General features: G+C 40.9%; 1 protein-coding gene and 1 pseudogene across 1 annotated transcript in view; both read right to left on the bottom strand.

The window, feature by feature from the left end:
* Positions 1-1167: 1167 nt before the first annotated feature.
* LOC130016242 (nucleophosmin-like) lies at positions 1168-1837 on the bottom strand (annotated as a pseudogene).
* Positions 1838-3114: 1277 nt separating this feature from the next.
* The window catches only part of LOC130016241 (histone-arginine methyltransferase CARM1-like), a 327432-nt gene continuing 314659 nt past the window's right edge, over positions 3115-15887 (bottom strand). Inside the window, exons 12-13 of the mRNA XM_056106917.1 lie at positions 11405-11494; positions 3115-3312 (exon numbers count right to left, since the gene is read on the bottom strand). Of these exons, the coding sequence (XP_055962892.1) occupies positions 3303-3312; positions 11405-11494 (100 nt within the window). The 3' untranslated portion in view covers positions 3115-3302. The remainder of the gene's footprint in view (positions 3313-11404; positions 11495-15887) is intronic.

The raw sequence follows: 15887 nt of genomic DNA, 5'->3' as shown, positions 1-15887 counted from the left end.
CCAAATTCCAGTAGGCGGGGGTCACACCCACCACCTGGCCCCCTGGCGCCGTGTAATCCCATCAGCGGCCAAGACTCAGAGACTATAAAATCCAGATCTTGGAACCGCGCGGCCGCATTCGCGGCCGCGCGACATCTTATTATCTCATTCCTACTTTGGACAAACTTGCAGGCTGTCGAATGTAGCCTGCCCACAGGGCAGAGTCTGGCAAACTCCCCGTGGCCTACCAAATATGCCAAATACCAGTAACAATGATGGGTCTCATTCTCCTAAAGAGCCCTGAATATAATCTCAGGGCTAGGATGAAAGAGACGTTACTGGGGCCTGCTCGAGGCAATCGACGATTAACAGGATGATGAAATGAAATGAAATGAGAATTTACAGGCTTTCGCTTCACCCATCTATGTAACTGACATCAATCCAGTACTAAATTCTAGGTCACTTCCGGTGCTCCTTCCCCTGTTTTCCCTCTTTTCTCTCTGGTAAACAACGTAGTTTTCACTGAGTCCAGGAGTTAGTTCTGTTCTCAATCATCCAGGTTGTTTTGGTAATTGATATTTCAGTTGACTTAAACCATCTAAAAATGGTCTTTTACTTCTTTTCTTATCACAATCATCTCTGGTTCTATCAATTTTGTCCTCAAAGGCACACTTTCTTCATTTTTAATGGCAGAGTAGTATTTCTTTGAATATTAATGTCATGGCATCTTCATCCAGTCACATGTTGATATGGGAATTTTGCTTGATTTTATGTTTCGATTATGATGAATAATGCTGATATGAACACAGGGGGCAAATATATTTTTCCCAGTTAAGTGTTTTCATAGTCTTTGGAACAAAAGTATAAAAGTGGTATTTCTCGGTCATGAGAGATTTCTATTCTTTTGAAAGGAATTTAATATAATCATATTGTTTCTTTCTATTCTTTTGATTTCAATTTTTTCATTTAATTGAAATATTGAGTTTATTTCACATGTAAATTTCATCCCCCCACCATTCCCATCTGTCTGACCACCATCTACCATGTTCTATCGTAACAATCCACACATACTTAAAACCAAGCAAAAGGTGGGGTTACATCTTTAAAAATTAAATAGGCATTTTGGACAACACATTCTTGGCAATAGAAACTGGACAACAACATGGCAGGGAAAGTGATAACCCCGCATTATAGCCAGGCATCAACTGTTACAGAAATGAAATAAGAAAAATTTTTAACAAACTGCTTAAACTGTTTTCTTAAAGAGACTTCTTCAACAGCCAGAGATCTTGAATAGCTTCCTAGTCGATCATCTGGAAGCAATTCTTCATGAAACTGATCAACTCACTTCCATTTTGGGAAGAGAAGTGTCTTTTTCTATACTTGCTTGCAATTTTTGTCTTATGTCTTCTGCAGAACTGGGTCCTTTTGTATTTTAAGAGTTTTCTCCTATTTTTTGAAAGATTCTTGACCTTTTGATCTTGGTGTTTATGGTTCTGAGTCTTTGCCATTCTGGTTTGATTTTTCTGTGTTTATGGCTTGAGTATATCATATAGATTTCTTTACTAGAGCTTTTTCTTTCACTTCCTCATCCAAAGTCATTATCATCGTCATTGTTTTCATCCTCATCTGCATCAGGTTTTACATTTTTCTGCCACTTCCAGGAGCAGAACGTTTTCCAGATACGCTCAAGGGCTTCACATTGTCATCCTCTTCATCTTCTGGCTCTCTGTCTTCCTCTACAGTGACTAAGTGCTCCCCAGAGATATTCACAGGCCTGGAACTGCACTTCCACCACAGAATCACTGGTGATGTGATCTCAAAGACTCCAAGGGAAAAACGTTGGCTGCACAGACATTTTTTTTTATTAGTGAAACACCATGAGGTACAGTCGTAGGCTTACAAACTTTTGTGCTTGGGTTTCAGTTATACAATGATCAAGTACCCATCCCTCCACCAGTGCCCATTCTCCACCACTAATGATCTTAGGCCTAATTCTATAGACTTACAGAGGCTTTTAATACAGGGTTCACAAAGTTTTTTTTTCCTGCCATGATTGCAAGGAGGAATCTAGTAGGTCTAATTCTATGATTCTAATTACTTTTAACTTCTGGATAAATGTATGTATGTATATAATTCTACTGAATACCTTCCATGCATTACGTCACTGTTAGGCATTATAGACAATTAAAGAATCAATCAAGCTCAGATTTAATCTAGAAGAAATTAATAGAAGAGAAAGATAGGTGTATGGTTAGGGCACAAAGAGATCAATTTCTGCGGGAAAGTATTAGATTAGGAGGGACAGGAGCTAACTGCCCAAAATATCAAAGATGAGAAGGGCTGCTTTTAGTGACTAAGACCGCTGGTCAACAAGATGTCTGGAGAGGCTGTATTTGAAAGGAGCCATGCAGTGATATGAGTGAGAAAGATAGTTGGAATGGATTGGAAGGGAAGACGATTTCAAACTGAGTGGCCAGAATGATAGAAAGCACCAGAGTGGAAAGCAGAAAGCTGTGGGTGACTGACTGACTGATGAGAATATGTAGTTGCTGTTTATTCTAGTTTTCCCAGAGTGAGCAGGTTGCCTGCTAGGCTTCATTAGATTGTCTTGCTGATGTGACAGCCATTCTTATGGGGGCTGTTTGGGAAAGCCTGCTTTTTGGAAAGATCATCACTTGACATGTGACTGATAGCGAATGTCTTAAAATAAAGGAGAGGCCTTCTTGGTATCTCACATGGTACATTTTTCTTTACTATAAATCTAAAAGAATAGACAACATTTTCATCTTTATTTTCTTTACTCATACAGAGTCATTAAATATTGTCAACGAACAGTATTTATGACACCCTAACATTCGATCGCATGAATTAGGTTAAACATTAACACATTTATAAGTTGACTTGTTGAAAATATTTGCAAAAACATCACTAATGTTGAAAACAGAAGATCACTCTTAATGCCTTTGTTTCATACATATGTCAGACCTATGAGGTAGGTTTCCTTAAAAATGGCATGCCCCCAAATGAAAGTAATAATGCTGGTTTTATTAAAATAACAATAACAATAAAGAAAAACAAAGAATGACAAAATAACTATGCCTCAGCTACACATGGGAAGCTGGACAGGGCCAGCTCCATAAGCACTAGGAAAAAGTTGTCGATAAAATTTTAACGTGCATTTCTGAGTTAGAAAAAAATGATTTAAAATGACGCATCTTTGTAAAATTTACAACACAGAGGTGAGACATGAAGTATGAACTTGGATCTCAGGGACTTCTCAGGACTTCCTTTTGCTTATTGCTTTGCCTTGGCACTATCTTCTAAGCAAACCTAAAACAGAAAAGGTTATTCTGTGACACCAAAAATAATGAAAACCTACCCAGATCCAAAGGAGCAAGCAAGCTGGATTTGTATTTTTTTTTTTTTTTTGCCTTTTTGGGTCACACCCAGCAATGCTCAGGGATCACTCCTGGCTCTGCACTCAGGAATTACTTCTGGCGGTGCTTGGGGGACCATATGGGATGCCGGGGGTCGAACCCGGGTCGGCCGGGGATCGAACCCGGGTCGGCCGCGTGCAAGGCAAACGCCCGACCTGCTGTGCTATCGCTCCAGCCCCGGATTTGTGTTTGCTGCTCTCTTCTCTCCTCTTCATCCTCTCCCTCTTCCCTCCAAGCACTGCCTGCCCTTCCCTGGAAGTTCTATGGCAGCCTTAGATCTATATATACTGTCTATATTTAGTAAGTTTGATTATTCATAGCCTAAATTCAGATCCGAGATGATGATCCAGATTTCTGTTCACTGAAAGAACTTTTCCTTTTTTTTCCCCTTCCATAGGTTTTATAGTGAAGGCTATATTTGACTGACTTCCCTCTCTTCTTGCTCTCACCGGGTTAATTGTGCTTCTCTTTGCCCTTATTGTTCTCTGGGAGAAGACTCTATTCAAGCCAATTCTTTCCAGATATTTCAGTCTCGCGGGGCTGCCAACTCGTCAGAGTGGGCTCCCTCACCACTCAACAGAAATTACAGCTTCTGGGTCTTTAGGCTTGATAGTGGATAATATGTCACATTTCTTGCTGGCTTTATTTTTAATGATTTTTTTTCTGGTTTGGGGTCACACCTGGCAGTGCTCAGGGGTTATTCCTGGCTCTGTGCATAGGAGTGACGCCTGGTTGTGCTCAGGGGATCCTCTGGTGTGCTGGGATTTGAACTGGGATCTGTGGGGTGCCTAGTACAGTCTTCCTAGCACCTTCTTGTTTGCTTTCTCCTATCCCGTTAGATAGCTTGTTTTTTCTTTATAAGCCTTCATATATTTAATTTTTTTCACATATGGCAATATTTGCCCTTTTTTAGAGTTGTTTGTTGACAAACAAACAAACACTGTCCTCCCATTGTTCATTGATTTGCTTGAGCGGGCCCAGTAACGTCTCCATTTTTTTGAGGCTTGTTACTGTGTTTGGTATATCGAATACGTCGTGGGTAGCTTGCCAGGCTTTGCCGTGAGGGTGAGATACTCTCGGTAGCTTGCCGGGCTCTCCGAGAGGGGTGGAGGAATCGAACACGGTTAAGCAGGGCTGGCTGTGAGCAGGGCTGGTTGCTCTCATGATAAGTGAATATTTAACAATTGGAATAACTGTCAAATTGTTTTCCACAGTGGCTGTATGATTTGTTATTTTTACCAGCAGTGAATGAGAGTTCCCAAAACTCTCCATCTTCACCAGCACTTGATATTATCAGAATTTTAATTTATTTTATTCATTCTAGTAGAAGTCTAGTGATATGTCTTAAATTTGCATTTCTTCAATGAGCAATTATTTTGAACGTATTTCAATGTATCTTGCTATTATACTTTCTTTGATAAATTTTTATTCAATTTTTTGCTTTTTTAAAACAATCATTGTTTTCTGTGCTTTTTGGCTTATTTGAGTATATGGCATCAGTGATTCTTTTTATATTCTGCATGCTTTTTTAGCTAGCTTTTTTCAGCTATGTAATTTTCAAATATTTTCATTGAGCTATGACTTACTTTTTACTCTCCCAATGGATATTTCAGGCATCATATATATAAATAGACATAATTTATCATTTTTCTTTTTTACAAATTGTTTCTGGTATTATATCTAAGAAATATTTGAATCACAAAAATTTTCTTCTAAAAGTTTTCTAAGGTTTTACATTTCAATTATCATTTCTTTTTAGTTAATTCTTATAGGCGATATGAAATATAGATAAAAGTCCATATTTTTATTACAAGCTGATATCCATCGATTCCAGCACCATTTTAGAAGATTATTATCATTGCTTTTTAACTTTCTTAGAAACTAGTTGTTGATATAATTTGGGCCTTTTTTTTTACCCCTCTCTGCCAGCATATTGATTTGCATTTCATTCTTTCATTAGTACCATGTTGCTTGGATAACTGCAGCTTTATCTGATTCTGGAAATGAGGCAAATATTCCATTCATCCTCTTTAGAATGTTTACAACTATTTGGGGATTATTTATTTGTGTACTTTTTTGATGCCTGTAAAATGTCAGCAAGTTTTGAAATTTTGTACAATTATGTGATGTAGGTGCTCATATCTATTTCATTCTTTGCTATATCCCAGCACAGAAAAGAATGCCTGGCCTGAAATAATTGCTTAATAAACTGGATGAAAAAAAATTCATGAAAGAAAGCAGTAGTTAAGTTGAAAAAATTGAAGGAACTAAGTTCGGGGAAAAGCAAGATAAAGTTATTTTGTGAGAAGCTGCGATAGAATAGAGGCCTGATTTAAGAGTTGGCATGGATGAAATTGTCTTTAGGTTGTGTAATTTTTAAGGAAATTTATTTTGGAGGGGCCACACCCAGTGATGCTCAGGAGTTATTCTTGGCTTTGCATTCAGGTGGTGCTCAGGGGACCCAATAGGGTGCTGGAGATAGATCCTGCATTGGTCATATGCAAGGTATGCGCCCTACTGACTGCAGCATTGTTCCAGCCCTAGGTTGTGGCATTTTTTAGTAGCAAGTTCAGCCTTCTAGGATCAGGAGTTTCATGGGACTACATTCATTAAACCATGAAAAATTTATCCAGCACCAGTTTTGCAGCACTGCATTATAAATGGCAGTAGGCAGGGTCTTGTGAGGCGTGAGGGGTTGCAGAGGAGAAAAAACCAAGATAGAGATGCATCATTATATGCCTGACTCTCTGAGTGGATGTGAGAAGCATCCAACCTAGTCTTGCACTTGGAAGACTCTCAGAAGCCATGCAATTACGAAATGCCAGTTTTAACTGCAAACTATGAGTCCCAACTTGCCTTTAAAAGGGACTTTGTAGTGGTACTACATGGAAAGTATCATGCTAAGCGAAATGACTCAGAAAGAGAGGGACAGGCATAGAAAGATTGCATTCATCTGGGGAACATAAAGTAACAAAATAGGAGACTGACACCCAAGAGTGGCCGAGATTAGTACCAGGAATTTTACTCCATGGCTTGGAGGCCAACCACACATGCTAGGGGGAAAGGGAGCTCAGATAGAGAAGGGAGCACCAAATAAAGGTGTTGGGAGGATCCTCCCAGGATGGGAGAAGCATGCTGAAAATAGACTATAGACCAAACATGATTGTCACCCATTGCCTCTTTTTCAAACCACAACACCCAATAGGAGAGAGAGAACAAAAGGGAATTCTCTGCCACAGAGGCAGGGTGGGATGGGGGGGATGGGGGTGGGAGGGATACTGGGACCTGTGGTGGTGGAAAATGGGCACTGGTGGAGGGATGGGTATTTGATCATTGTATAATTGAAACCCAAGCACAAAATTTGTAAGTCTACAACTGTACCTCATGGTGTCTCACTAATAAAAATTTTTAAAAAATAAAAAAAAAAATAAAAGGGACTTTGTACTAGTTCCTCTTGGGTGTTGTGAAGCAGCTCCAGCAATTTCTGGGCTTAGGACATTGGTGGGTGGTTTTGTGAATGAACTCAGTGGCGATTCTCATAGCCAATGCTCTCTTGGCACCTTCTACCTGTCTTTCGTGATGTGGCTATTATGGTGACAAAACCGACTATGCAGTTAGCTACTTCATTAATACCTATGACCTCTCCACTTCAACGGCAGCTTCATGCACCTAAGAATTGCACCTTCACTGTCACCTGCATTTCCTGAACCCATCACAGCAAGGAGCCTAGTCAGAACCTGGGATAGACCATGGACCAAACTGAAGAAGGACCGGATTCATAGTTCTTAGAAAATAGGGAGATTTATCTGAAAATGTTCCTTGGATGATAAAGTAGTAGTGACCTTGCTTACTTGTAGCAAGACCGTCTAATCTTTTATCTTCAAACTACTTTAACATAATTAACAGGCAAAATAAGGTTGTCCCATTTCCCACCAAAAGAAGACACTATGTGTAACTGCAGAGGTCCCTGCATTTAGTAATGTGTTGATCTTTAAGAATTTTGTTTTGTTTTTTGAGCCACACTCAGAGGTGCTCAGGGCTTACTCCCAGCGATGTACTCAGTGATTACCCCTGCTGGGGTTTGGGGGAGACCATATGGGGATACCAGGGATTGAACCTGGGTTGATCTTTGCAAGATAAGAACCCTACCCACAGTACCATTGCTCCAGCACCTGATCTTTTTTTTTTTAAATTTTTTAATAGTGAGACATCATGAGGTACAGTTTCAGACTTACAAATTTTTGTGCTTGGGTTTCAATTATACAGTGATCAAATACCCATCCCTCCACCAGTGCTCATTTCCCATCACCACGGATCCCAGTATCCCTCCCACCCCCATCCCCCCGTCCCACCCTGTCTCTATGGCGGGACATTCCCCTCTGTTCTCTCTCTCCTTTTGGGTGCTGTGGTTTGCAAAAGAAACATTGAGCAGCCCCTGATCTTGAGATTTTTTTTTTAGCATGTTACTATTGTACAGATGGTACCAGGGATCAACCGAAAACTGAAAATAAAATTTTCACTTTCATGTGTCAGAAGGATCTAGTGTGTTTAAAAATGGACAACATTAAGAGCAAATGGGAAAAATTTATATATTTTGGTGCTGACTTGCCACTAATAGCTCTGTATACCATTTGTTTTCATTCTCTCAGACAGACAGACACAGCGCGCGCGCACACACACACACACACACACACACACACACACACCACAATGCCACTACTTCTCTGTTCCTGTCACAGCAAATTGGATTGAACATGTAGATGGGGGAGGCAGAAGATGCTGTACTACCATGTTGAAGTGAGAACCCCTATCTGCTAAGATCCCTTAAAAGACTATCATGTAGACTCCACTCTCCCTTGCCCCCAGTAGACATCCAAGATAAACCAAAGGCAGCCACAGGAGAAAGCATGTCAATGAGGGATATAATATGAGAGTAGGGGATCAACTGGTAGGATGGAAGGAAGGAAAAGGAGAGAAACAATATCAGAATGGGGCACAGTCAGAAAAATTTGAGGAATACTGATTTAGACTCTATCTCCATGAAGAGTGAGGCCTCGACGTCAAAAAGTGACTGATAAAAATCTGATATTCTGCATTTGAAGCACCCTCATCTGCTGAATTAAATGTCAGTCAGATGTGCTGCTGAATGAGGAAACAAAGGGAAAAGGAAAAGTATCTGCCTCTCCCTCAAAAGTCCATCTGTTTCCACAGGGCGATGCCCTCAAGAATCACAAGACCTGGTCACGGTCACGGTCCTCCTGCTGTTCATCGATTTGCTCAAGCGGGCCCAGTAACCTCTCCATTGTGACACTTGTTACTGGTTTGGCATATTGAATACGTCATGGGTTTGCCGTGCGGGCGAGATCCTCTCGGTAGCTTGCCGGGCTCTGCAAGAGGGGCGGAGGAATCGAACCCGACTCAGCTGGGCAGGCTGTGCGCAAAGCAAACGCCCTACCGCTGTGCTATCGCTCCAGCCCCATAAGACCTGGAAAAGCCCTTATTTGACCTTATGGCTATTGTGTTTATCCATTCATGCAAAGTAGGGGGTTGTAGAGAACGAGGCTATACTATTCTCGGGTTTTTTAAAAAAATTGTTTATTTATTTATTTAAAAATTTTTATTAGTGAAACACCATGAGGTACAGCTGTAGACTTACGAATCTTTGTGCTTGGGTTTCAGTTATACAATGATCGAGGACCCATCCCTCCACTATCCCCGGGGTTTTGGGATGAAAACCTATTCTTGTCAGATGAAATGAAAGTGAGACTCAATCGAGAGTTACTAGTTCACATGGCCCCTGCATTTAAACTGCATGCTTTTGTCCATGTCTGAATGATCATGCTTGGAATGAACCGCAAATTATCTATTTCCCTTATTGAGAGACAGAGACGAGAGGATAGGAAGGGAAGGGAGGAGGAAAAGAAAGGAGCCTTTGTGAAATTGTTTTTAGGTGGTATCAGGGATTGAAAGTGAAGCATGGACCCCAGTGTTTTGAGCTCTCTCTCCAGCCTATGTGGAGCTTTACAACCTTGGACATATTGCAGAGAGGCTTGCAATCTCTTAGGTGTTATTCATCCTTCGTAGATGAGTAAACCGAGTCCCTGGAAGGTTAAATTCCATGCAGTCATTGTATTCTCTCTGGGGTTCTCTCTGTGCCCTTACTCTGCATGGCATGAATGTGTACAGGAGGGCCAGGGCAAGAGCTCCTCTCATCTCTTAGAATTAAGGATGAAATCCATATCCTTAATACTAACAGGTTTTAATAATTACCATCAAGTATGATACCTTCCAGAAAACACACACAATGGCAGTGTTGTTGACTCCCCTACCCCCCCCCCCCAACCCCATCTAGGTTAAATATCCACTTTCCCCGAGCTGGAGAAAACATTCATGAGTTAAGGCATGCATCACACATGCAGTTGACGCTGTTTTCATCCTTGATACATGGTCCTGGTTAATAATACCTGGTACCACAGAGCCCAAAGAGCACTACATCCTTGAACCTCACATTGAACTGCCCTGGAAGGGGCTTCTGAACCTTCTAAACACCTACTGAGAAGTCCCCCTAGATATTGAGATTAATTTTCCCATCTGTCAAATCATTAGTGGTGTTCAGAGTTTCATTTTTTTTTTTCAAGATTTCATTACTACAGGGGCTAGAGCGATAGCACAGCAGTAGAACATTTGCCTTGCACGCAGCCAACATGGCCGACCCGAGTTCGATTCCTCTGCCCCTCTCGGAGAGCCCGGCAAGCTACCGAGAGTATTCGATATGCCAGACACAGTAACAACAAAGTCTCCAATGGAGACGTTAGTGGGCCCGCTCGAGCAAATCGATGATCAATGGGAGGGCCTTTACCTTTACCTTTACCATTACTACAGAGATGTAATTCTTTGTAGAAAGTCTTGAAGAGACATTGTATTCCGAGGGAGAGGTCACTCTTTTGTTCTTTGGGCCATATCCAGCAGTGATCATGCATTATTCCTGGCTCGGTGCTCAGGGGCCATTCTTGGCAGTGCTGGGGGGTGGGGGACGATACAGGGTGTTGGGGACTGAAGCCACCTGCACTGGCTGTGTACAAGGCAATTGCTCTACCCACTATAATATCACTCCAGCCCCCAAAAGGTTTTTTTTTTTAAATAAGGAGCTCAAGAGTGACAGTGTTTAGTGGTCTTAATTTGTGCAACTGACGTTATGAGTGATTTTTGTTGTTTGCGTGTGTGTGTGTGGGGGGGGGGCACACCCAGTGGTGCTCAGGGCTCCACCTGGCTCCATGCTCAGCGATCACTCCAGGCAGGCTTGGGGAACCATAGAGGATGCAGGGATTGAACCCAGGTTAGCTGCCTGCAAGGAAAGTGTCCTGCCCATTGTACCATCACCCCAGCCCCCTGTGTGGGTTTTAATGGAGTCATACTGAATAGACTGAAGGAGTTTTTACAGAATTATTTGCTGTATTTATCTCATTGTGACAAGTTCTTTGTATCAGATAAAAATCTGCATAGTTTCTAGGAGAGAGGTGTCCTGGCTTACATGATTTACACATTTCAGAAGATGTACTTTACATGAATTCGTGTTTTAGATGTACTAGAACAATTGTTACAAAAATCATCCCTTAGTGAATGAAGGTCAAAGGAGACCATCTTTAAACTCCACATTTTGCAGATGAGAAAACTTAATGCCAATAGGAAAGTCACTTCGCCTGAGGTCACACAGCTTGTTATACTCAGTTGGAATGGCAATTCACTTTGTTGGACTCTCCTGTGTTCTTTGTTTCAATATCGGATTGTTATATATAGAATTCTGTTTAATAGAACATAAAATATTCAACTCCATGTCAAGATCCAAGTTTCCTTAGAGAGGAAAAGAAGATGCTTTTTATCTCCACTGGAAAGATGGAATTTTTTTTTTGAACTTCTCTGCCCAGGTATGTGCTTAGTTGTAGTTTTATAAACATAGGTGCAGAATAGATAAGAGGATTTCTTACCTAAAGAAAGGATTCTTTAAGTCAAGGATGTTTCCAGATCTGAAGCCTGTCTGGTTTACCAGTGCCATAATTTGAATGTCATAGCTCTGTCTATAAGGCAGAAAAAAAATAAAAAACATTATCTCACAGGACTGATTATTCACATACATTCAGGAAAGCTTCACACATTTTAAGAGGACGTGTTTGATATCTTTAAAAATTTTTTTTGTTACTGTGCCACCATTACAAAGTCATTCATAAATGACTTTCAGGCATACAATGTTCCAACATCAACTTCCCTCCAATATGCTTGGTATCTGACCTATGTTATATGTGCTTATTAGGTTGTTATTAATACTAGAAGAGGCAAGGCAATTAGAGGCCATGGCTATTTGTTAGGACAGTTTGACAGCTATCATTTCTGGATCTAAAAATTATAACTGTAAAGATGCCTTATGGGTCACCACTGAAGCACTAGAACAATTTCAACTAGGGAAAGATTCGCTAAGTTAAAAATATCAAACTGATATAAAACAGCTAACAAACATAATTTGTTTTTTTTTAGCTTGTTTTTTTCCATTTTATTTTGGGGTCATTACCCAGAAGTACTCACAGCTAACTCCTGACTCTTTGTTGAGGGTCCGCTTCTGGGGTGCTTGGGGGACATACTGGGTGCTGAGGATTGAAGCTTGGTCAGCTGTGTGCAAAGCAAGTGCTCTAAATGCTGTTCTATCACTCTGGTCCTGAAAACTTGATTTCTTGATCTGATTTCAGCTGTTCTAATGAACTCAGATACTTTCCTCTAAATTTCTCTTCCAAGATACCCACATATAGAAGAAGTTCACTACATCTATGGTACTTGAAAGTAGATTATATGGGATCTAGACATGAAGACAAGGAGCACCTTGGGAAAGGTGCGAGTCTCCTGGAGTCATAGATAGTCTTTATCAATTTGGAAAATAATTCAGGAGAAGCATATACACATTTTGATAAATAAAAATGTGCATACTTAACAATATTTAGACAAATTATTATAGAACTTGAAGCAGAAAGGGAATATTCTAAGTTATATGCTGATGTACATATTTATGGATGCATACATGAATAAGATTTGCCACAACTAAAAACTTGATGGTTCTTGTGTGGTTGCTAAAAAGAATCTCTAAATTGTTTACATAGAATCTAGAAAGACTTTTCCGGAATGCAGTGTAGCACTTCTACTTCACAGCACTCACTTTTCACAACCTACTTCTCTTCTTTACCCAACATCAATGTTTTATTTTTCCCAATGGAAGAAAATTCAGTTAGCTGTTGTATCTATTTTGTTAGCAAAACCCCTCAGATTTGTTTTCAAAGTCTCTCTCTCCCCCTCTCTCTATATTTATAGATTATCCATATCTATATATCTATGTCTATCTATAGATGTAGGGCACAATTGCGAGAGGTATTTAGGGTAACTATTTTGACAGAAATTCCTAATAGCACAAAATAATGTGTCTTCATCTAAGACTCATGAAAATAAAGTAATTTTCTTTCCCAGGAGCAGTGTCATGCTAGTGCCAATATACACAAGAGACCAAACCCAAATTCAATGATTCAGGTGCGATAAACTTAAAGCCAACGCTACTGTCAATCTTCCAAAAATGTGTCAATAGAAACCTAAATAGCTACAATTTTTGTTGAACCAGTTAATTGGTAATGCGTATTAAAAATCACACAAAAACAAAGTTTGGTTCTCTGACACTGTTATTTTAAATTTTATCAGGCCTACACAGGTCACATAATGAGACATGTACCTGAGTTAAAGTTTTGGATATAAAACTACTACTTTGATACCAACATTTTTTTATTATATTAAAGATTATATTTAAAAAAACCTGAAAAACAACCTATCAGCACTTATCTATATGGAGAATGTGGTAATTCATGATTTCATCTTAAGAGTGACTAAAAGATGCATTTGAGGGATAGACTTATTACTGACCATCGGAGAAGAAAGACATGGAGAAAGAAGTAGCAGAAGTTTGGGGGAAAATGTTCCCAGTAACCAAGGATTTCTGGTAGATAAAGGAAGGAATGGGAACCTCGAAGGGTGTGAACTCCATACCAGTATTCTTCAGAGGAGTTTTAGTGTATGTCAAAGAACATTTTGAATGATTAGTTTTGTTTTTCAGTTAGTTGTTATAGCGAATTGAATTGTGCACAGCCAAAATATATGCCTTGGTACCTGTCAATGAGACATTATTTGGAAAAAGTGTCTTCCTGCAGTAAAGAAGTTTCAATTAAGTCAAACAATGTGTGAATCACAAATCCCATGACTGGCATCCTTATAAGAAAAGGCACCATTAAGGCATGTAAGGGAAGAGGGCCAAAAACTGAAGCCAGAGGTAGAGCCAGCCAGTGGGGACACAGTTACAAGACAGAGAATGGCCAAGCAGCAGCAGAAGCTCAAAGACACAAAGAAGATTCTACCTGGAGCCATCACAGGCAACACAGACATGGCAACACCTAGTTTCACACTTCTAGCTTCCAGAATTGTGAAATAAGTCACTCAGGATGTGTGATTTTCTATGGCACCCCCAGGAAAATAATATATTGCTTCCTAACTATGTATAAAACCCTTGTGAATGTGGGAAGTAAATACTGGATTCCAACCCACAACCAGAATTAAGATACATCGAGTTAAACTTGGACCCAGGGCTGAGATCTCCAAGCCTGCACGGTTTGGGACTGGACCTGTCAGTAGCTAGACAGTTACACCTTCCAACTGCCATGTAACCCCAACAACGGCCAGGATCCAGAGATTATCACAACAAGCTCCCGGGAGAGCACAAGGCAGAGTCTCCTACCCTGTGTCTGACTATCCTTGCCAGGGCCCAACAGCTGAAGACTTCCAGGCCCCAACCAAGGCCTTACTAGGGCCACTCTCCACACACTTGGATAAGCCTCAGACATAACAGAACTGGCAGAGGAACCCAGGTGTGTGGGACCCGGGGCTGAGATCTCCAAGCCTGCACGGTTTGGGACTGGACCTGTCAGTAGCTAGACAGTTACACCCTCCAACTGCCGTGTAACCCCAACAACGGCCAGGATCCAGAGATTATCACAACAAGCTCCCGGGAGCGCGCAGCCGCATTTATTTACTTTTCTCTAAGTTTTCAGGGTACCTTAAATATCCTTAAATATCCAACCCGCACGGCAGAGCCTGGCAAGCTATCAGTAGTCTATGCCAAATAGACCAAATTGATATGCCAAATCCAGTAATAAATGGATCTCATTTCCCTAACCCTGAATATGCAGAGTCGAGAAGGATATGGAAGGAGAGGCTGATAAAACACCAAGGCAGACATAGGCTGCCAAAACGCAGAAAAACAAAAATGATTGTCTGTACTTTTAATGCTCGTACCCTGGCATCTGCTGCATCCATTGAAGACCTTATGATACAAGCACGAAAGATCAAGTACGACATCATTGGTCTGACCGAAACGAGAAGACATCAATCCCATCATGCTGTTTTCGACACTGGAGAAGAACTGTTCCTTGGAACATCTGATAAAAGAGGCGTCGGTGGTGTCGGTATCCTTGTCAACACAAACTTAGTCACGAGCATTGATTCATTTGAATGCCTAACAACCCGAATCGGACGATTACACTTGAATAAATGTGGCTCACTACCGGCAGTTTCTATCTTTGTTGTCTATGCACCAACATCCAGTTATGGTGAAAGAGAAACTGAGAAATTCTACATGGAGCTGGAGAAATTCTATAAAGAAGATCACACCTTCTACAAGATCATTGTCGGTGATTTTAATGCCAAGATAGGACCAAGAAGATCAGTCGATGAACTCCACATCGGAACCCATGGCCTGGAATGGAACGAACAGGGTGACAGACTGAGTTCATCTTGTCAACCAAAACCTTCCATGGTAACTCACAATTCCAAAAGGCTGAATCTAAACGTTGGACATGGGAGTCTCCCGATGGACGGTTCCACAATGAAATAGACCACATCATATTCAATCGGCGGTTTTGCCTAACCGATGTTGCTGTTGTCCCAAAATTCCAAATGGGATCAGACCACCGTCTTCTTCGTGCAAAATTCTACCTCACAGAACGAGGAGAAAAGAATGCAAGGTTTAAGAAGAGGACTCCCAGAACAACCACCAACTGCGAGCTCTTTGGCTCTATTGCGGCAACATGGGAAGATGCCGTCATTGACAACATTGATGAGGAATACGATCGAATGATTCAGCACCTCCATGATTGTGCAAGGAATGCCAAGAGAGAGATAGCCACAAAAAACTGTCTTTCTTCGAACACTCTTGAACTTATTCGCCAACGTGGCTTGGCACGTGCCTCAGGCAACCACAAGCGAACATCTGAACTGGCAAAACAGTGCAGAGAAGCCATCAAAGATGACCTCAAAAACAGGAGAGCAGCAGTACTGGTAGATGCAGCAGAAGCTGGGAAAAACATTCGTAATGCCCGCCTGTCCTTCACCAAC

Source organism: Sorex fumeus, unplaced genomic scaffold (assembly GCF_029834395.1).
Source record: "Sorex fumeus unplaced genomic scaffold, SorFum_2.1 ptg000149l, whole genome shotgun sequence".
In the NCBI taxonomy this organism is placed as follows: Eukaryota; Metazoa; Chordata; class Mammalia; order Eulipotyphla; family Soricidae; genus Sorex; species Sorex fumeus.
This window is presented reverse-complemented; position numbering and strand designations above follow the sequence as displayed.